General features: G+C 37.4%; 1 protein-coding gene across 1 annotated transcript in view; it reads right to left on the bottom strand.

The window, feature by feature from the left end:
- Positions 1 to 24,175, bottom strand: part of LOC104280355 (serine/threonine-protein kinase D1-like) — a 64,230-nt gene that overhangs the window by 22,640 nt on the left and 17,415 nt on the right. The window contains 5 exon segments of the mRNA XM_009877979.1: positions 2,080 to 2,284; positions 5,722 to 5,799; positions 7,434 to 7,644; positions 19,123 to 19,283; positions 20,011 to 20,142. Coding sequence (XP_009876281.1) covers positions 2,080 to 2,284; positions 5,722 to 5,799; positions 7,434 to 7,644; positions 19,123 to 19,283; positions 20,011 to 20,142 — 787 coding nt within the window.

Here is a 24,175-nt window from a genome sequence, read left to right as displayed (position 1 = left end):
GCTAAGCAAACACTGTCCATCAGATTACTGTGCTGTGGCCTTTCGTGGGTTCAAACACACGGTGGAGTTGTGGCGATTTGCAGAACAGAAAACGTGTGGGCTGCCTAGCTGCACGTAGCCTGGCGGGGCACAGCAGAGGATCTGCTGAGACCTCTCACAGAACGAGGTTTAAGCTAATACATTTCATCCTCACAGAGCTGACGGGAATTCCCACTGCCTTGCACACCGGGGTGCGCACACTGCAGCTTTCCATGGCTGAGCTGACACACAGTAACTTGGGAAAGCATGAGAACTCGACAGTGTGCCCGTCGGCACCATCAGATAAAACCTGGAATATCTAGTTGGAGAGGTGTGAGGAGTCACCTAGCTCATCTTCTGACTTACTGTCACCAGTTAACCACTCTTAAATCAGACTCTCTATAATGGAATACGGAGTCATAATCTGCTTCAATCTTTAACCTAAATGCTCAGTTATTTCTGGCAGAACTTTAAACAGAGATGGTGCATTGTATGTGAAAACACAGCACAGAATGCTCTTGTGTTCTGCCCTGCTGGCAAAGGTATTGGTGCAACTCCAGCAAAAAAAGGGCAGAAACTGCCCAGGAAAAGAATAGTATCTTAAGTTTGCACAGCTTTTGTGACTGTGGATGTCTGCAGATGGCCCTTCTTTACTGTAATACATCCTGCAAATAAGAAACATTTTATCAATTGGCAGTTTCCAGCAAAAAGTGTGCTGTCTTAAAGCTTCATTAGTACTGTAATGTGCAGGTAACATCTCTTTTTTGCCTAAAATGATCAAATCATCTGCAGTTCCTATTCAACTGTTCTTGTCTGTACTGAAAAGAGGTTTACTTTTTTACTTGCCTTTTACAGATCACTTAAAATAATCCATGGATATGGAGACTACCCTTAGAAATAACTGGGGGAAGATTTTACTGTAAATACAGGGATGCTCCTCTACTAAATAAAATATGTACCTTAGTAATCAATGATAGTTATAATTGCGTATTCATATTTTGAGAAACCTGCAATATTGTCCATTAAATACAACTTGGACACTGAAAATTATATGACCCTGATTCTGTCATATAAGCATAGGCTGGTATTTCAGTGATACAAGGTGTCTACACATAGTGCCGATGCAGACAAATATGACAGTCGAAAAACAGTTCACTGCTGTGCGAGGTAAAACTGAGCATTGCTGAAATTTATTCCTTTCCAGTAGTGGAACAGATATATGTTAGTATAAGTGAGCTTAGGGGGACATGTTCCTGAAACAGACTCCTAGTAAACAAGATAAAAGAGGAAACTGCAGGTCAAACTGAGAAAGAAAAATATTCCACAATTCTTCAAGATACAGACCCCTTGCATTAAGGAAATTAGATCTGAAAAGGTCTTAATTCATTTTAGGTTCCCTGATAATGAATAATCCCTACTTTTTTCTCTACTATTCTTTGCAGTTCCAATAAGTGAATAATATTTTCTTATCCTCAGACATTTCTGAGGTAAGTTGCACAACTCAATTCCTATTTTCCTTCCTTATTAGTCATTTCAAACCACCAATCTAATTTGTAACTTGCTTCAAACTACTATTCCAAGTTTGTCAAAGTTTCCTTCATTCTAAATCTATCTAAAACGCAAACAATTCCTGATTTACCACAGCCACTTGCACTATTTTTTTTATTTTTATTTTTCTTCATTTAAATAACAAGCCATTGCACTATTAGTCAGGGAAAAATGCTTGGGAAAGTAAGCAAGTGAAAAAAGTAAAAGTGTTCTCTGTTGCTCATGCACAAGCAGTTTCACAACATCATTTTCATAGAAGAACCTGTAACAATTACTTGTGCATCATTTGGCAGTTGCTACTTCAACTTGACCATATTTTCTGAGCTTCTCTTAAACTCCTAATACACTTATTCAGTGAAGCATTCTCACTGAAGTTTCGGAACCACCACGAATCACTAGCTCTCTCCACTCTCAATGACAACAGTGTCCATGTAGACTCACCCTTGGCCTTAAACATGATACCTAAAAATAAACAGAAAAGAAGATGGAAGGCACACTCACTCCTCAGCCCACCTGATCATCCTGTTAGACTCGTCATGATCCAGATCAGCATCCTGCATTTCCCCGTTGTCACTATGGCATCCTGTCATCGACATCTCAGAATCATGAGCTATAGATTCTTCCATGTCATCTATAAAACCACTGTTTCTCTCACTGTCATTGTCGTCGCTCCCTTCTTCCATGACCACATCAGACTCGGCCCCGGGACTAAGAAGATCTGGAATATAATTTCTGAAGCTATTATCTGAAAATATACAAGACTCCAATCACAACATCCTGGCACATTTTGAGCTTCAGGAAAACTCAGGTTCTCTTTGGAACTCCGTTGCCTGGGTCTGTCCCTACTCAGTTCTCTGTATGTACTCCTCTATACATACTGGTGAAGTGTGTTTTTTAACCAGTCCTTTAGAAAATCACTAGAGAAAACTGGAAAAGCATCAAACCAAAATATTTTCAGAAACACAACTTCCTATTAAAAAATGCCAAAGCGACAGCAGAATTTCTTATCTATGAGAATTTCTTATCCATAGACTTATATCAAACATTTTATACCCATAAGCTTTATTTCTGAGATCTTCTGGCAGATTTTCTATACAGCTTGAATGTTGTGTACTGGTTTGATGGCTGTTGGCAGGCTATAGCTGCAAACTGATGCTAGAAGAACAGTCATTTCAAAGCAGGTATTTTGGAATATGATGATGACATGACAATGAACTATTGAAATAACTCCCAAGACAATTACTTACAATATCAACTATATTTTGGGGAGGAAAAGATATTTCCTCTGCACCAGTGAAGGCTGCACAATATGGCACAGCAATCCATAGTATTGAAATAATGCAACTTTTCTTTAAAAAATAAATATTAAATAAATATTTAAAAGTCCATTGTCCATAGAAGATACATGAAGACTTAGGATTTAACTTATTTGACTATGGCATAGTATTAATAGAATCTTCTAGTTTATATTTAAATTATGTTCAATTTTCCAGTTTCAAGATTAGATATGCCTAAGCAGATCAAAGTAAGAAATAACTTTTTATTGCATTGTTGTTTGTGAATGGATTTATCTGGAAGACAGAAGAAAAAACTTTAAACTTATTTATCTAAGGATTTACATTACAAAACCAACCAAACAAAAAATCCCAAACAACAAAAAACACCACCAAAAAAAAGGCGTTTTGGTGAAACTCAACCTGCTGCTATACAGGCTGTGACCTAACATGTCAAAATCATCCGTCTTGTAAGATGCAAAGACAGCATTAGTTTTTCTGGGATTCATAAATTTCAGCACTTCATAAATTTGAAGTAAGATTAAAATCACATGGAAGACACCAAGTATTTTCACCGAGAAACTTTTGCCTAATTGTGTGGAGGAAGTTTGACAGTCAGTGTAGACACGGCCTAAAAGAAAAAGCACACCGAACGGGCTGACAGCAAAATGTTTTGAATTGATGGCATTTCACTCAGATTCAAAGTGCACAGCTGAAAGGTTTGTTTCCATGTACAGCACTCTAAAAATATTTGGATATAAGTTATTGATGTGTGATTAAGAGACAGATTATACTTCATCTCCAGCAGAAACAGTCATCCAGACATGAATGGCACTTCACAGTGCAAGGCTCTCTATGTTCTATTTCTACAACACTTTTTTAATCTCTATTTTAATAAACAGACAAAAAATAACTCCCTACCTTCAATATATAATGCCTTTATTAATGAGACCATACTTGCAATTTTATCACTTCGGCTCTTCCTTCACTTACTATTTTTGGGAAGATGTATCACACAGCATATGGACAGAGTGACAGATACTGTATTTTATTTACTAAGTTTGAAAATAATGTGAACCAAATTACTGTAAAAATAGCAGGATGAAATTGCCTTTGGTAATTCTAAGGACCCTATATCAGTCTCTTAGGACACACACTTAGAGAGTTCTACTTTGATGTTCTGAATACTGTACGATGGGTATTATTTAGTGTGGGGAAAGTCAAATTCTATGTATTTGAAGATGGAGGGCTTCAAGGAGGACACTTGGAGTAAGCTTGGAGTACATGTCCTCAAGTGGCTTTGCACAAGCTCTTCCTCAGACAAACCATCCCTTCCCATCAGCCTGGCATCAGACTCGTGTGGGAGGCAAGTCAACGTAAATAGCATGTTGCTTGTTGGGCAGAGGTGGGGAGAGGCACAGGAGGTGTGTTGGAGGGATGAAATACAGCTGCCTCAGATGGAAAGAGGGGACTTAAAGGAGTAATTCAGAAACAAATGTGATTTTTGTTCATTTAAGCCACCTGTCCATAAGTCAGGCTTGCCCTCTTGACTCCTCTTAGCATTTCTGATCAATCATGTTTTGCACTCCTTTCCAAAACTGCACCTATGCAGGAAATATTTTATCATTTATAAGCAGATTTAGTTACTTTCTCTGATTGCAAATACCACTATAAAGTTTTCTTGGAGATCAACGGAATTAACATATTGTGGTGTACATTTCATTCTTGGATTTGAAAATCAAGCTATAAACTTCCATAAGTATTGTTACTTGCACTCCTGAAAAAATACTTACACTATGGGATGGCTAATGGTTAAGTGAGGTATAAATGGTGTAAAGATTTAAAAAAAAATAAATAATAGTGACTCCAAGAGTCCAGTGTAAGGGCCATCAGAGAGGACATGCAGTAGTAGTGCAACATCAGATTTTTAGCAAATCATGAACCTTATGATGCTGCAAGTTGGATACTCAGTATCTGGAATAGTTTTACCTACATCAATTGCCTTAAACAGAAAAACTTAGTAATATAGTCACACTACTATGAGAAATACTGTGTAAAAGGTTAACATTTCTAATTTTGGAAATTCTTGATATCTCTTCAAAAAGCAGATCACTGAATTAAAGTTTGAAAAAGGATGCCTATGAAGGCAATACTTTAGTAACCTCAGAAGTGGTTTAGGCTGACAACTTAACATAGTAATATGCATTAGGAACTGAACACATCATCACATTTCTCATTCCCTTATCACAAAGAAAAGTGACATTTTCAAGGCGATCAACAACTCATCTACAACCACTCTTATTTTCTGCAGTACTGTCTGTCAAGCCTACCCATACATTCCTAAACTTGACACAAACCCGACAGCACATGTATGAGAAAATCAGCAGATATTCAAGCTTTTAATTCTGGCAACTGATACGATTAGTTTTATGCCAACAGTAAACCACGGAATTTTTTTCCTGGAGGGTGTTCCCAGCTCTTCCAGGTATGCTTTTCCTTCTCAGGAAGATGATCCTAAAACAAACTTTTTCACCCCCCTAGACTAAAAAGCAATTTTGTTCTTGCATCTCACTTTGGCATTTTGCAGTCAACAGGCCATGATCTTCTGGACATTTTTCTTCTGACATGACCTCGGTGGCACAGCTGAGTCTGTCTGTCAGTGCCACCAACTTGGAAGACACTCCGAGCGAAGACGCTCTGAGCTGATGCTGTATAAGCCACTCATAGGGTTCCTTCCACTTCATTTTTGACATAAAATTGCAGAGGAAAGGCCACTCCCAAGCAATGGAATGATGTGTCTTTGTACGTCACAGTGTTATGTTCCTCCTTTATTTAACTGATGGTTTAAACAATTACAGAAACAATTGTTAAGGCAACTTACCTCCATTAATGGCAACTTCTCCCAGGCAGTTATTTGGCACTTTAGGAGCACAGCGTTTGTGACAGTTGAACCTACAGTCTGTTGAGAAAAAAAAAGAAGTACAGCAAAATTACCTTTTTCCAAAATGCAATTGTATTTTTTCCCCACTATCCAGCCTATAAAAGTCAAGCTTCACCGTTTCTCTCATTTGAAGTTAACATGTCCGGAGAGTGTTCCTTAGCCTGGCTGCCACCAGCCAGAGGAAGCGACAGGATGAAGACACTAGAAGTGTCTTCCCTTTGCATAAGGAGCTCATAGCCAAGGGCAGCTGGGGGGAGGCACAAGCTGCAGCCGAAGTGAGTGTTCACCTCTTCTAGGGAAGCCATGAGGAGACCTGAGTGCTCAGCTGCAAAGCCAGAGCTGCTTTTCCACTGAAAGCGCCAGACTGGGCAACAATCAACCGCTGCAGCTTAAATGACTGACTACAAACCAAGTTGCTGAAGACTGGAAACTCAAACGGTGGAACTCCAGCCAACAATCAGAAAATACTTGTTCCTTACATTGCAAAGCAACTTCTTTACAGCTTTCAGCAGAGGGGTCCTTCAATACCTTCCTTATTTTCCAGCTATTTTTATTTCACTCTACCTTTACTTTTTTCACATGTGTAAGTAACACTTTATTAGATGTGATCCTCACTGTTTTCTTTTGGCTTATGAACACATTTTACTTAAACTAAGAGCTGTAACTTATTAACGCACCTGCAAAAGCAAATAGTCAGGAAGGAAGAAATATACTAAGGAAGTCTATAACCTCGTAATTATTTAACTTCAGATTGATCAAAAAAACTAACTGAGGTACACTAGTGCCAAACTGTACGTAAATATTTTTTTTAAAAAAAAATCAGGTTAATATTTGCTCATGTCACTGAGATTCAAGATGAACTGAAACAGGTGATGCATTCATAGACATATATCACATCAGAATCACTCCAAGTTTAATGAAGGCAACTTTGAATTTTTGCAGGTGGTAGTACAAAGAAGTAACACAAAGTTTACTGATTTAGACTATGATAGTTATTGTTTATTGTAATAGAAGGAAAGTGATTTTAAGGACCACAGCATGCACAAGGCTTTATATTTACGGACACACTAGCTGGCTAAGGCGAGCCAGCGATTTAAGCTACAATCCAAGGGCCCTGATTCACTTTGTGGTGCTAAGGCACCACACCATAAGACTTGACAGCATGTTAGCCACACTGAAAAAATATAATTTTAAATTTCCAATAAGCTCATCTTATTTTATTTCAGTTCCTAACTGCCCCAAAACTCTGAATTGCTGGGACTGAGGCACATGCTTCAATTCAAGCGTAAGACTGCAGATTGAAAACAATGAAGATAAGAATACAGTTCTTCCTGTTAGCTATTCCACTGGACCCGCCTGTGAGCACACGCTCGCCCAGCGCCAAATACAAGAAAATTTACACCCGAATGAAAAAGATGAGAGCTACTGCAGATACACCGCACGGTGAGAACCAGGAGCCACACAGCCAGCTCCGGCAGCACAGCCATTACTGTAAGTTTGATTCCAGCTCAGCCCCATGTAACTGCACACGTGCCCACACCTAGATGGTTTACTGAAGAAATCGTGAGTAAGGCTACACAGTAACTACTCAAAAGCTAATTTACTAATTTTATTATGCTTAGCTTTTATGTTCGTAAAGGGCGTTTACTTACCTTTGCACTGCAAACCCTGTCTAAAAAGCCCTTTGAGAAGCTTCTTACAGTACTGGCAAACTGTTGGCCGTGTGTAAGAGTGGATGACGAAGGTGTGAGGCACTTTAACCTTGGACAGAAGGATTTTGTCTAGCTGAATAGGTCGCCCAATGTAGGACTGGGAATTTGATCTCTTTTCTCGACCAGTGAATGATTCTGACGGTGTCTTTTGCTGCGAAATACATAAAAAGAACATCTGAAATGATCATGATTTATTAATTTTTAAATGAGTATTATATTTATACATACCCCTAGAACAGTAATTCATATGTCATAAAAAGTAATGTAAATGCTTTTACAAACTAATAGAACATGAAATATAGCCCTCTCAGACTGCTTTTGGAAAACTGACTTGGTATTAAACAATATCTTCGCCAATACTACTATCACACATTTCACATTGTGAAAGAAATAGCGTGTGGGGGGTTTTTTGAAGTGTTTTTTTTATCAAAATAAAAATATTCACTAAAGATCTCTCAGAAAAGCATTTTGCATTCTGATAAAACACAAGGCATTTTTGCCTCTCCTATTTTCTGTTTTGTATCAAAGATAAGTTTGAAAGACTGTATTTTTTGCATAAACATTAGGAAAAGTATTACTTTAATATATGTACATGCAGGTTTTGATACAAAATAGATTAGCATTTCACATTCCCTTATAATTTTTGCTATCACTAATCTTACCACATTTCAATTATGCACACTAGGTATTTAAATGCTTATATAAAATATGTATGAAGTGAGACACAAAGTCTAAGGTATGGAATCCAAAGAATTCTTGAACGAAATGAGTTAACTTATTTTCTCTACTAAATTCATTTAGATATAGATATGGTAACTACCGCAGGAAACAACTGACCCAGAAAACTGCCTTCTCCTAAGAAGTGCTCCTGAGAAGCAAGCAATTTACACCCACAGTTACCATGGAAAGGAGAAAAAATAAAAAAAGGCAAGATGCACCCTGATGTAAAACACAGCATCCTCCTGCCATTATCTGCAAATACTTCAAATTACTTATAACTAGTTAACTCACGCTCAAAGGATTTTAGAAAGCTGGTTTGGCCCAGTTTTCCTCACCAAGTGCCTTGCAGGTTTCAGAAACTTCAAGAGTGTTGCTGAAATGCACTGAGACTACTCTCATGCACTTAAATGAAGAACAGAGGGAGACAGGCTTTGGCTCTGATTGCTGAGATGTGCTACCTAGATGGTGTTTGATCAAAACTCAGGTGTGGTAAAGGATGAGCGTGGGACAAATTATTTGCTATATTTTTTTGTTCTTTCAGTTTGATGGCATGTTTTTCGGTTTTAATGTGCTAGTGTATGCTTCTGGATGGTTCTGAGAAAACATCACGTTGGATAAAAAGTGAATTCTAGACGCTCTGCATTGAGTTACTCCTTCTGAAAGATAACTCTGCAGCAGTCACTCATCATACAATCAGCTTTGATCAAATAACAAGTTATCACTGATAAAGCTTTTGTCCTGTTTGTTAAATTTGCTTTTTGAGGTTTGCATTGATCAATGCACAGTTATAACTTCTGAAAGATTTACTTCAAGGTTTAATTCACGTGGCTGCTGAGTAAAGTTAGAGAACAGGTGATTAACTGCATTTTTACTAGTAATTTAGAAATGTTCTTTACAGTTCAAGCAGTAATGGATATTAAACAAAAGATAAAACATTGAAAGACATACTGCAGGTGTCCGTCTTCAAGGCTGGTCCCTATTTTAATTTTTAATACGATTTTAATATTCAAACTGCTGCTTACATTTCTGTTAAAAATAATATACTGAGAATGCATAACAAGCTCATAACAAATGAACACAACAATTTCACCACCTTTACCTCAAACTGAGTGAAGCTAAATAAGTAGGCTTAAGCTCACTCCAACAAATTCTTTGTAGGCAATATCTGTCAGCTTTTTCTATTTACAGTCCAATTTACAGAAAAAGTGTTTCAGCTTTTCTTTGCCATTCTGCAAGCACTAGGCTGCTATGCAATAGCAGCGTAGCACACCAGGTAACACACCAGCAATTCTGAACGTACAGCGTCTCCTGGTCAAGTAAGAGACAGAGCTGAGTTCCACCTTCTCCCATACTAGAGAAGACACCAGCACTCATGGGTCTGGTTTCTCTCCTGCACGCCCGGGCCCAATGCGATGGACTCGCACTCCTTCCTGCTTCCAGCTGGAGGCAACACGACCCTTGGCTCCTGCTCAGAGGCAGCAAGAGAAGCGAAGCTGGTGACAAGAGATGTCATGGCAGCAGCAGCCAGAGCATCCCTCCACACGCCTCTAATGACTGGTTAGGAGAAGGAGTACCTCCTCCCTCTTGTCAATGACGAGCTTCTCCTCCCAATACCTTCCAAAACTCCTGTCAATAATCCTCAACTTTCAATTCCAACACTCCCACCATCGGACAGATACCACAACTTAAAGCCCCTGAAAGAAAAGGAAATTAGGAACTATCCTATTTTCACTGCAAAAGCTAGAACTTCTTCCACAAAGCACCTTCTTCTTCAGCCGGTGTGCCTGGCTTGTTAGAAAGATAAATTAGTTTTTCCTGGTAGTCAGCCAGACTACTGACTCAGCAAATCTGGAAACTTCCCAGGAAATGATTGCTTAAGTGGATTACACCATGGAAACTAACAGCCTGCACGGCTCCAAACACTAAACAGTCCTTTAGAACAATCATCCCTGCAAGGTAATCTATACTAACAGCCCAGAATATGATTTTCCAAGTGACAACAAACACAAAGAAACATGTGAAGATATTTCATTTTACAGATGTCCAACCAAGCCAGTGACACTGATCACATGCAGAGATTTCAATTCGGTTATGCCTTAAACTATGAGAATAACTAGTAAAATTCAGTGTTTGCTTACTCTTTTATTCTGAAAAAAGTTTTTTTTTTAATTCCAGGAAGGGAGAGGTGCCAAGCTTTTCCTCAGCATGGGGCACTCTGCATGACTCTTATTAGTTGGTGCCTTGCTGCTCCTTCTTGTTCAATTTGTTTGAATTTTTGGAAAAAAAATGAAGCTACTCATGGTTTATCTAGTAGGCTTTGTTAAAAACTATTCAAGGACATGACAATTTGTCTACAGTAGCCGGAAGCACAAAGTCCTTGTAAGGAACCCTGTCACTGCAGGAAGGAGACAGACTTCCATATAACTGCTATCCCAAAGTTAAAAATACTTCAGCAGGAGAACTCTCCTATCTTTTTTCCTATGCCCAAACCCATTACAAAACACAATTAAGAAACTGAAATAAATTCTGATACCCTGCCAACAGATTCAGCTGCTCTTTTTACCTGGGTGAGTTTGACTGCCTTCTAGCACCTCATCAATTCCTCCCAGGCACAGAAATCAAAGAAAAAATATTCTATGATTCTATGAGATGCTGAAAAGACTAATGAGAAGCAATAGAAGCTGACTGGATGCAGAGCTTGCCTCTTGGGAACAAAGACAAGGACCAGCCCTGCAATCCAGCTGCACAGGCGAGCCTGAAATACGAAACAGACTGCTGCTTGCCTGACTTCTTTTAAAAGGTTCCGAGAGTCCCACTAAAAATGTCCCAGGGATTTTGACAAAATTGTACTTAAGAGCTTCATGTTCTAGAAGAGTCAGAAAAATAGTTAAATTTTGACATTTGATCATCTTGCTTTAAACCATGCTTGCAGAAATCCATTCTAGTCAGTAACCTCCACTCAGAACAGGCTACACATCCTATAGTCTCCTAAATATATTATTTTTCAAAACTGTTCACAAAGTGATAGTTTTTTCCAGGCTCCATATCCAGAAGGCATTGTGACATCATTCCTGTACTTTACACTGCGATATTAAATCAAAAGCAACAAACATATTCCTACAATTTTGAAATTTTTGCCTTAACAAAAGAAACAAACTCCCATGAGGTAGTTTCTTCACTTGGACAACTGAGAAGTGATGTATATTTAAAAAAAACTAACAAAACAAACCAGACAGCACTAACTGCTCACATGAAGTTTCATTTTCAGTGCTGAAGCATACTTGTTGAAACACGCATTTCCTTCCTATACTGACGGCAGAGGATAAAGCCTTCACGTGTTGATACACAATTTCTCACAGGAAGCTACTGTCAAATGCCAGGTATCTACGTAACCACAGGAACTACTACGTTTTTAATGAAATGCAAATGTTGACTTTCTTTTACAAATTGAACTATGTGACTGTAATTAAGTGAATTCAACGAAACAAATCTTCAGTTAAATATATTGAAATACCACACTTAGACTGCAATCAACTGTGTTGTCTTTTGAGGCTTCGTGCACTCTTTAAGTCAAGTGTATGATTTAATCCTACAAGCACCATAGTTAGATAGCTACGGTCTGAAAAACACTTCAGTGTCACATGTGTAAACACATCAAAGAACTGACTTCAGTACAAGCTGTTAATATTAAACTATCCACAGATGGAAATTATTATGTACGCTGCTCCGCCACTCAGACAGCAGCACCAGCAAACAGTGGTTTGAATGCTCTGTCTGTAACCTGCCTGCTTTTGTGAAGGAACAAGAGAAGATTACTGGGTTTCAGCAGTCATTGTGTGACTTCTCAGAGTCAGGGATTTCCCAAAACAAAAGCCCTTTGTTGACAAAAGATCTGCTAGTGCCAGCAGCCCTAGTAGGACTTACACAGCACAAAGCTTTCTTCCTGCATCTTACAGGCACAAGTTACTGTAAAAATTACAATGCCCACATCAGCAGCTCAGTTATGCCTACTGCATAAACTAATAAGAAAGAAAAAAAAGAAAGGCACATATGATAATACTAAGGTATCATAAGCAAGTTATAATTCAAGACAAAACCCTTCAGGGAATCTTTGCACAATTCTGATTCACCCTATTGCATATGAATATTGCCTTTCTTTTGCTTGTTCTTTCCAACACTTGTGTAAATACATCCCAGCTGACTCTGTCTCCGTACCATCGTTACCAAATCAGGGATAGCCAGCAGGTCTTTGGGCTTAACCACAATCATTGGGTTTGGAAAAGTTTGGGCATTGGACAGAGGAGGTCTAGACAAACCACCTTGGCGAGGTTTGTCTAAAGAGAGGAAGTCTGGGGGGCAGTAAGATGTTAGCAATGCAGAAAACCAAATGTTTATTAGAAGAGAATGCACCATTGGACATGTCTGAGCCAGAGGCTGATCACCCCTGTTCCCTGAAATACAAATTGCACTTTGGGATCTTGTATCATTTCACAAGACACAGAACCAATGTGAATGATGTTTCAGAGATGCTATAGAAAAGTAAAACATGCTGCAGTGTTTACCACTTTTTTTAAATTTTCCATATGTGCAAATCCTTGCTTAGAAACTATAAGAACTTAGCTGTGAATCACAGAACATTAGGGTTTGGAAGGGACCTCAGAAGATCACCTAGTCCAATCCCCCTGCCAGCGCAAGTATGTTTGCTTAGAGTAGGTTTGCTCAGACGTACCACTCACTCCTAAAGAATTCCTACTGTCACAGTCGTGGAGCATCGACAAGTTTTCACTTTAAGCCACAGTGACTTATATGAAGGATCATAAGCTGGCAACTATTACTATTGTAAGTTTTTGCTAAAAACAAAATAGGGGATTTAAGAACAAGTGGCAATTACCTGAGGACAAGACCAACCTGAACCTCTCTCCTCTTCCAAGCTGTAGAATCAAATACCCATAAAATCTTTCCAAGGGATCGCAGATAGGTCACTTTGAACAACATCACCAGACATGGCACATGTGAAATCTCAGAACACACATATCTTAAGCTGTTTACCATGTCCTCTTCTACCTGTCTTCCTAGGTAGGCCAAATAATTGGCCTGACCATCTTTTAGGTCTCAGCTAGCTGTCATGAACTTCTGAAACCAATCATGTTGGCTCAGTCAGTTGAGCGCGGCGCTAACAACGCCAAGGTCGCGGGTTCGATTCCCGTTCGCTTCCCATGTGTTGCCTGATCTAGTTGAGACGTGGTGTCCCTGCCCATGACAGGGAGGCTGGATTAAAATGATCTCTAAGGTCCCTTCCAGTCTAGGCCATTCTGTGATTCTAAGAAATTAGGTCAGAAAAGCTCTAACATAGTTTGAATTAATCACAAAGAATTCTCTTCTCCAGTATGTAGTGCAGGGCAGCTAGTACAGGGACTACTATTATTTTATGGTCCAGCAGTTTTGTAAGGTAAGCCATTCCAAATTTATTTTCTGTATCCTGCAATGTTTTGATTCAGGGTTCAGCTGGACTTTTAAGTATCACAGACACAAAATGCTTTAAGACAAAAGGGAACTAGGTTGTAAATAGTTTCTGTTGAGTTGCTTTTCAACTTTGATACGTTTTAAAATTTTAAGTAAACATGCAAAGAAAGAAAACTAAAAAATGACAGGTAAAAGATTACACAATTAACTTAAATTCCTACTTAAATATGTAACTTTCAGTGCTAGATTCACCAAGTTCTTGTTTCTTAGTTCTGTTCAGTGCATGACCCTAGATTTGCCTGCTCAGTGTGGCACCAAATCAACGTAAACATTACTTAGGATTTGTTCATAGCCTGTATTCTACACTTTTATTATTTTTAAATAACATCTAGATTTTGGACCTCAAAAAAATTTCCAGGAGCACTCCTCAAAATCGCTCAACAAATGAGCGCACAGACAGAGAGGAACATGCAGCATGCATCACCCAAGCATGGAAGGATAACATGTGGGTGAACAGAACAGAACTGTGAGTGGTATTAATTCACAGTTAACTTGAGCGTCTTTCTTCAAGAGGAAATATTATTTTTGCCTCTGAGGATGTTCAGTCTAATGAACGCTACTTTAGCCATTATAAAAGGACTCCTACTAATTACAACTGGCTTAAGGCACAAGTTGCTCTCAGCTGTGACACCCGAGCTCTTCTTTAACCCTCCCCTCAAGGGCTCCTTTTTTTCCAGTCCGGTGAACTGCAGAGACACATGAGACTCTGCAGGGACTGGAACTGGGAAAAGGAGATGGGTCTTCTGCCTGAGTGTGGAAAAGGAAGGCTTCGACAGTGGGAATTTTTGAGTCACTGAAAAGAAGGGCTCCTTATTTCAGTGGAGTAAAAGAAAAGAGCATCTGTATTAAGAGCTGGGTACAAGGGAAGAAAGAGTAAATGGGAACCTACAAGCCAAGACAATTCCCTCCCAGAGACTCTACTGTCCTAGTTCTGCAAAATCACTCTTCTATATATAGCTGAAAAGCCCCAAGCCAGCCCTGCTTATAATAAATCTACACAGGCAGGCAACACCTGGTGCTTTGTATTCTGACAGTGATATGTAAATAAGTCTTTTCAGCTAAAACTATTTAAATTTAAAATTATTTAGTAAAAAATAATTTCTGATCCTTCATCAAAAACCAAAGATAATATGTAACTAACTGTAATATTCCACTTACCTGTGCCCCGTGAGACACAGCATGCCTATTTTAAATGCAAAACTCAGCTAGGCTTTTTCTAAGAAATCGCTTCCAATGTGTATGTAAAATTACCTTAATATATCAACATTCATCACTTTCAGAAGAATGAATAAAACTTACCAAGATAATAGAAATATATATAAAATTAAATAGAAATAAAATTCTATTGTGTTATGAAAATGTATTTTAAAGTAAAAACATATATGGTTAACATTTTTTCTTCTTACAAACGAAACATAATTTTAGTTTTCTGCCAAATACCTTTTCTATTAGTATTTTTAACTACTGTTAATTTAGGGAAATCCATCACCATCCAGATTGATGGATTCATCATTTTTCAGATAGAACATACTTAGAATAAAATATCTTGAGATATTACAAAAACACTGGTCTATATATGTTTGTTTGTATTGTTCTATGGGTATTCTGTGGAGTTTTAATTCTGGGGCACACTACAATATGAATATATGTGTTTTAGGATGAAATAAAGTTATTTCTTTCAAAGAGGTAGATGTGTGGCCATGATAATATTCATTTCAGTGTAACAAAATGTTCCTCAGATTAACTATGTGGTATTTCTATAAAGTAAAACATTTGCAAAGCCAGTTCTTCTCTGGCTGCGTCTCCAACATGGAAAGACGTCGACATTTGATAGTTTCAGAAACTTTTGAAACTCTGAACACAAGACAAACTTCTTTGGAAAATCCATATCGAAAGCCAAAGAGGACAACCTTTGATATGAAGCACACATAAAAAAGCAAACTGTTTTCTCATTTATACTTGATATTCTTTTTATATATAGCTGTACCTTAGTTGTGCAACATTAATGTTTATTTCCACAGAAATACAGAATTCTTGCCTTTTTTTTTTTTTTAAACGCACCCATACTCTGAAGAATAAAGCTAGTACACTGCATTATGGTATTAGAAATTTATTGCTGGTGAGCACTTAGAGGTCAGATTTGCTCAGATTAAAATAAAATGTTTATTTTCTATGTTTCTCTAGTGAATTCCTAATGTTCTGAAAGTGAAGTTAAAATTTTCTTCCCATGTGTAACTACCAGTAAAAACAGGCTTTAGTCCAACTAATGACCTCTATCATGCCTAAGAAATTAAAGAGCCACTTTTGCATCAAAATATTTTAATGTTAGCCAATTTTACTGTTTAGTATAAGAATTATGACCTTCACTTTGGAATATGGACTTTGGAGTTTTGCACTGGGTATACTCTTTCTAAAAGAAAAAAAAATGCTCTTGAGTTCTGAAGATTATAATATACTAATCTGATTAAATTCCTGCATTTCTTCACATTGACACTGAAAATCATAAAAGAGGATGTTCCTGATAGGATGATAGGGAGCAGAGTAAATTCAGTACATACCTCATAGCCAGGGCTGACAGGAGACTGACAAGAAGTTGGAAAGAAGAAAAAAACAGAACAAAGTAATAAGGGGGAGGAAAAAGACAGAAAATAATATTACTTCAGAAGCAAGCATGAATATGTGATTATTTTAGACTCTTACCCTATGTTATAGAACAAGAATGCAAAAGAATTGCATTTGAGCTATGACCGGTAAAAATCTGGGTCACACGGCATCCTCTTAATTCTGCTTGTTTGTAGAATTTCTGCTCATGACTTTTACACTAAGTTAAGAATCGAGAAAAGCACAGAGCCCAAATTTCATCCTTTGGAGGTAGATTTTTAAAGTTGTACTCAAATATAGTCCCCAGTCAGTTTTCAGTTCAAATGAAATGCTTTATTGGCTAATGAAAACTGAAACTGTCTCTGTGTGTGGTGGTTCCCTACGAAAGGATAATTCAAGGACCCTTTGCACGATGCCACATTATCCTGTCTCAAAGATTTTTTGAATGCCACAATTTTGTAAGTTAGGGCATAACTTCTTCACTTCATAGGTGGCATTTTTCCAGAAGCCAGACTTGCAAACTAAATTTAACACTGTCAGCTAAAGTTTTCTTTCTCATTCATACATCATCAACAAAAAGGTTCTGAAATTCCTAAATTAGTTCATAATTCTATCTATGGAAGATCTCCAGGAACAACTTCTCTCTCAACTGCTCTGACTCTGTGTAGTACATAGGGGTAAAAAACCCATTTATTTTAGTCCTATTTGAAGAATTGTCAGATACTGAATTGAATTCAGTGCTCCCAAACAGAGGTTATATTTTGTTACCAGTGATTCAAGAGCCACGGCAATACTAATAACAAATGATATAGTTTTGTGAATGAGGATGACGCTTCTTAGTATATTCATGCAGACTGTAGAAAAATGAAACACATTTGAAAGTCATGCTTAGGTTGGTACCACACGATAAACCGCCATAAAACTTATCTCACTAGGACTGCAGAAAAACCAAAGGGCAGATCTGATACCGGACAAAACGTATGCACACTTAAAAAAAAAGAACAAAAAATAAAACCCAAAAAACCTGAAATACATTCCGTGAAAAAAAAAAAACCCAAACCAGAAGGACATATAGAAGCCATATATGAGAGTACTTCTGAAAATCTGGTAAATGATACCATTATTTCCTAAAATAAAAGTGAAATCAGAAAGCTATTTCATTTTTCTACACTAATGTCAATCCTTATACCTACTATAAATGTGTTCTTTGTAGATGCACATGTGTGGTGTTCCCAGTCATCAGCATGGGTACACTGATGATTACAGGTTCTTAGAGAAGTATACTCTAGAGCACATATGAAATGCACTATATTACCTCACCGGTAATTTTAATCTTTTCAACAGTTTTAAAATGCGCAGCTTTACAAAACCGGTATTTCATATAAAAGTGTATCAGCAAACAACAGTCATATCATTTAAAATGTTTTTGAATTGAATTTTTTTGCTATCTTGTGACTGTACAGTGAGGTAAGTATTTCTAGAGAGTATACCAGGATGTTCATTCATTCAATTTTCTTAACCAAAATGCCAGAAACAATTCAGAATCAGGGTCAACCTTGCACAAAATATTCTGTCTTGGCCTGAATAAGTGAACATTTCTGTAACAATCTAGGGAGAATTATGAATAATCTATAAAGATTTCTTGCTGCCGTTTTTTCAGAACTTAAGCACTTTACTCATTTATGCAGCTTTTCAATTAAAAATACAGATTCATAATGTTAACCTTAATTTCCAAGTAGCTGTAGGCTAATGATAATCAGTAGCATAAGTACATAATTACAGTTCGTAGCTGGTACTGCATGTAACACCAGGTCTACATCATCTGCAATAGTGTCCTTTTAGTATGTCAAGTTTAATAAGTTTAATACTCTAATTGAGAGGAAAACATGATAATTGTTGTGTGTACTTATAAATCCTTTTCTCTCTTTCAAACCTTAAAGTTTTCAAAACTTTCACTTAGGAGTGGATTCATTTACACACATTGTAAATTCTTAACTATTCAAGTATGTTATGACCATGAGCAGTAAAAGAAATAAACACACCAAAGACAGAAAAATACATATAATTCTAATGTACTCCCGTTATTATATTTTGTTCTCTGAAGAGTTGTTTTCATGATGGAAAATTACTATACTAATAGATATACAAGTATACCATATATTTGCCTGTGCTTGTGTGTGTACTGCACATCTATACACACATCTAAACATATAGTACATTTACCACAAAGATACGCTTAAGGAAATAATGGAGATTTCTGCTACTTTCTTCTAAACACTTAGAAATATGCTAAATACCTAGGCTCCAACTAATTAACTACAGCCTTAACTGTGACAGACACCCAGTTTGATACCATGCTGTTTGGGTCAGAGGGTTCTCCTGAGACAAATCTTTCCTAATATCATAAACCGATTGATATAATGGTCTGATACAGAAGAAATTCAACTTCTGCTTCCAGAGAAGACATCCTCCAAGATGCAACTACTCACATGAGCATGGGTGGCAGTTTTAGACCTCCAAAATAATCCAATTCTTGAAAAAGGGAGGAGACTCCTGGGAGTACCAGAAGTGACACATACCTTAAACCCACATACCTTAAATCCACATACCTTAAGTTGGTGACCTCCCTTTCACGTCAGGATACCTTTTCTCACAGCAATGATTTATAACTTAAATGCCACCCTCCTCTGTAGTCTCTAACAGGCAAAACCAGATCCTATGGCACTAAATGTCATTGTTTCTTATCAGCAACACCCATGGCCTCTAGAGCTAGAGAATCCCATACCAGAAGGGCTTCATCCAGCGCGCTGGGCGAGGGCTCTGCAGAAACTGTCCGAACGGTGCTGGCTCCTGTTAGGGACACGTTTGACAGGCGCCTTTTCCGTACGCCACTGCAGTTGTTAGGGATTTTAAATGCACATCTCTTATGGTAATTTAGACCACATCCTGAAAAGTGAAATTTAAGACCATCTGATTACAGTTTATTACTGGAAAAAGCAAATAATTGTGCTATTTTCTTAAAAATGAGAATGCAAAACACCTCCCTTAGTTTGGATAAAACTTTCCTCTAGTCTGCCAATTTAGCTTCTATATTCTACACATTTTTAGAGAGATAATATTACAAACTCTGAATAACTACAAGCAATGTTTTTTCTTTGATTTTTTCAAAAATCTATGGTATCAAAGTGCAGGACATTTCTGTGATCAGCATTTGGGTGGTAAGAAAGTCTTTCGCTGCAAATGGTATGTTCCGCTGCATATAGACTGCCAGGAGTCAAACAGCTGTGGCAAAATGAGAAAAAACAGCTATCATAATAATCTCATATGGACCAACAGTAATTTTGGTTACATGAATTGAATTAATGTGATATAGAAAGAGACAGGCTTAGGCTAATAAGGGAAGTGTAAGACATGGAAAATCTTTTCTTAAAAATACATATAGACCATTTTTTTTGCACTTCAGGTTACAGAGCCATATCTAGGAGGCCTAAAAGCAGTCAAAAGAATTAGTTCTTTAATCAGTTAATTATTTTGATAGTTCTTAGTGTCTCTATTTACTGCAATTTTTGTCTGATGCCTAATCTATTTAAAAGCAGCATCAGAGACAACATGCATAAGCAGAATAGACAGGTCTCTTCCCGAGACTCAAAAACCACATCTCACTGCAGCTTACCTTCACACTTGAGCCCCTGCCGCACCAGTCCCCACAGCATTTCTCCACAATGATCACAAAAGGCCGGTGCTCGATAGGAATGAACAAAAAGAGCATGGGGCCGGATCTGAAAGTCTTCAAATGTCGCAGAAGCTGTAACAAGATCATTTAAAAAAAAAAAAAATCTGTAATAAAACTGACATGACTCATTTATGTGGTCCTTTGGTAATCAACTGGTCACTACGGTAATCAACTTTGAATTCTGTATAGTTTGTTGTACTGTATTTTGAAGATGAGTAGTTGATGATATACCTTTCATTCACAATTTAATCATCAGTAAGGATAAAACCCCTGCTTGCAGAACAGTCCGGAAGACTGCTGTACATTTCCTGAAATACCAATTCTTTCAAAGGGATATGAGCCTGCAACTAGTGTAACTGTTGCAAAAGCTGTAGTGCCTAGTTAAAGGCACTAGAGTCAACTATAAAAATAAACAATGTCAGTGTTTTAAGAACTATTTAGTACACAGAGGCAGCCAGTACCACACTACTTTGGAAAATATAATGAAATATTTTCTTGTTCTTATTAAATACATTAAACATATATCAGATAGTCTAATGAAAAATAGTATGTCAAATATTGTTAAACATTAAGCACATATGCAAACATTTGATCCGCTCAGACTGCCATTCAAACAGGTGATTTACGTGTGGGCTTACTCTGGACGGATATCAGTATGAATGAACCACGTATGTACCTACTTAACAGAAATGCTTTGTCTCTCAACAGAAATACATTCCTGATTTGCAACTGAGAGAAAAAAAAGTAAAATCCACAACATTTTTTCAATGGTTCAGTTCAAATGAATTCCTAAAAGATCCAAATATTCTTAGCCTCTGGCTTGTTCCTTGCATATTAATGAAAGGAGGACCAAAAATCTGCATACCAATCAAGAAAAGGGTTTTAGCTAATTAGAGTGGAGTACCAATAAAGACCTATGCCCTGGACTTGGTTTCTCCTGTGCACAAAACTGCTACTCTTAGGAAAACCTTTTCCAAAATAGTCTACAGAAACATATTTTTCCAGTCTCAGCCAGTCTAGAGATCTTTTAAATGACATACCGGAACACCATCACAAAAGTAGGATTCAATGGCTCCAAAGATATCAAACCTTCTTTCACTTATTTTTATTAAAATAATCCAAATCACCTAATTCAGGTTTTTATTTTCTTTTCCTAGAATTATTCTGTCCCTAGTTTTCATAATAAGCCATGTTAAAAAGCTTACTTAATTCATGTAATCTTCATAAAACAGTCTGATGTGTTACAATACTTTGAATATGAAATATTCAATATCAATATGAATATGAAATAAAATAGTTTTGTATTTATTTAACAATGTTAGGGTGAACATTTTTTCAGCCTCAAGGGCTTCCAAACATATAAAGGTACTTGTTCAAATATGTTATTTTTCCATTTTTTTCTCCAGACTAGAGCAGCCAAGCTCACTGTTAGGGGAATGCTCACTCTGTGTTGGCAATGCTCTCCTTGATATACCGGAAAACATAACTCATCAGAGCACATTTTAGAAGTTGAAGAGAATTCTTGTGACTTTACTTTGTCTAGCACTTAAAGTCAACCATTTTTTCTGTGCATATAGCCAGACATTCTTCTGCAACTCTGACTGAATCAAAGAATATGTTGGAAGGACCAAGCACTCAAACTTTAAAATATATTTTGACGTTATTTAAAATATAAAAATACGTGTTCTTCACTTGTGCAAACAGAACAGAATATAGGCATGTTAACTTCCCTACTGAATTTCATAGGAACTAGGACAACAGTTCTGCATCAAAAATACACGCCAGCATCTCTGCTGGTCAGCCTACAGGTTAGGAGGTTGGGTTTTCCACTGTTGTCTCACATGGAAGCAGGTGAAAGGGTTATTTTCTATCATTTGTTCCCCTAGAGACTACCAATAAGTCATTTTTGGGCCTTGGTAATTCGTGCCGTCCTCTCGATTTCTCTTGCCTGGTCTCTCAAACAGTGCTATACATGTGAAGGCACAGTCTTTAGCAATCTGGAAACTCTAGTCAGATGGAACGCCACAACGTACCTCCTCATTAATGCAGACCACTATGAACACATCAGTAAGCCTTTGAATCTCACTACTTGCTTCCTTCAGAGTTCCAATCTAAGTTCAGAGCCTCAGCCTTCTAGTTTACATAGTACACTAAAAGTGTACATTTAAACTCTAGTTTAAACTTGCACGTAACAATTACAAAAATAAAAAGTTTACTAAATCAAGATACTCGGGGAGCATGCATTTCTCTCCAAGGGAGAAGACAAAGAATATCCTACTCTAAGACCCTCATATGTAATAGTCATGAATTTTGATGCCATATATGTGAATGCCAGAGATGCAAACTTTCTGTTTATATAAACAGACTTTCCTAAGGCTGTTTCTAAAAGCATACAAATAATAATCAAAGCACTATTAAAAGAAGAAAGGTTGAAGGAGCTGAGTCTCTTTAGTTTGGAGAAGAGGAGGCTGAGGGGTGATCTTATAAAGGTTTATAAATATGTAAAGGAGGAGTGTCAGGAGGACGGAGCCAGGCTCTTTTCAGCAACGTCCAATGACAGGACAAGGGGCAATGGGTACAAGCTGGAACATAGGAGGTTCCACAAAAATATTAGGAAAAACTTTTTCACTGTGAGGGTGACAGAGCCCTGGCACAGGCTGCCCAGGGAGGGTGTGGAGTCTCCTCTGGGACATTAAAACCCTCCTGAACGCTTTCCTGTGTGACCTACTGTGGGTGATCCTGCTCTGGCAGGGGGGCTGGACTAGATGATCTTTTGAGGTCCCTTCCAACCCCTGACATTCTGTGATTCTGTGAAGAGTGATGTGTAAAATAAAAATAGTGTCTCAATCTAGCAAAGGACTTCAGTATCTATGGAAGTTTATGCCTATTTCCTTTAAATACCTATCTAAAGTTATGCATATATTTAAATTCTATTTTTGAGTAAACGATGTTTGCTAAATTGGAAGATTGCAGAGGAGTTTTACATGGATTTACTGTGTGGTTTTTCAAATAGTATCAACAGTGCAGTAAAAACACAACTAAGCTTATAAAAAGCATTAACTTCAATTGAAATTAATACCTTAGAAAATGGATTAAAAATACTTTAATATCTCTTTATATTAAAATACTATTTTTTGTGAAAAGTAAATATCAGTATTTATGTGGAAGCAAATCTGAAACTAGAACCTCCCACAAGCAGTTCTGCCTCATGGATTTGATCATTTAGTTCTCCTTGTGTCCTGAATTCAGTTTCATTTGAAGCTGTTAAGTCGATGGAACGATTTTGCTGCTGATTTTCATTCACTTGACTCCATTTTTGTTGTGCTGGTCTCTTCTCTGCATCCTTTCACACATGCTGAAGAAATAATTTATATTCTTTCCATTAAAGCTGTAACTGAACCTTCCAGTCTCTCTGCAAATTAATTAATGTATTATCATGGTGCATGCTTTTGTAATAAAAAATTATTTTGCTCCCAAGGCAAAAAAAGTAATTTAGAAATGACTGTTACATCTTCTGTTTAATTCACATTATAAATAAATAACACACTTAGTGGTAAAAATGTTAATGCAGTTTAAGGAGGCAGAAATCAAATGCAAAGAAACCCTCCAAAACACTGAACTTGAACTTGTTGTACTGGTTATAATAAATACACATGCAGTATTATACATTTAGGTCTTTGTCATTTACATGTCCTACACTTTAAATGTCCTTAAAATTTCTTGCAAAATAGAGATGATCAATTTTCAAAGAAACTGCCTTTCAATTGAAGCTTAAATTTTCCTATTTGATTGATTACTGAATTAACTTTGGGATTTCTTTCTGTCATGGGTTAGGGCTGGGCTACCCTCTAACACGGACAGACACTCTCTAACCCTCTCTTTCCCGCCAAAATGGGAAGGAAAAGGGAATGAAGCAGAGAGACTTTCGGGTTAGAGAAGAAAAAAAACTAGAACAGCTTTAATGAAACAATAATAGAAATAACAGTGGAATGATGAAAGTAAAGAACTATACACAACTATAGATAACAGCCCGATATCAAACCCGACTCCCTCCCCTGATATCAATCCCCACTGATGCTGCAGAGCAGGAGGCACTGGGCCAGGT

Source organism: Apaloderma vittatum, unplaced genomic scaffold, assembly GCF_000703405.1.
Source record: "Apaloderma vittatum isolate BGI_N311 unplaced genomic scaffold, ASM70340v1 scaffold4251, whole genome shotgun sequence".
In the NCBI taxonomy this organism is placed as follows: Eukaryota; Metazoa; Chordata; class Aves; order Trogoniformes; family Trogonidae; genus Apaloderma; species Apaloderma vittatum.
The sequence above is the reverse complement of the archived record's forward strand: the minus strand, read 5'-3'. Positions and strand labels throughout refer to the sequence as shown.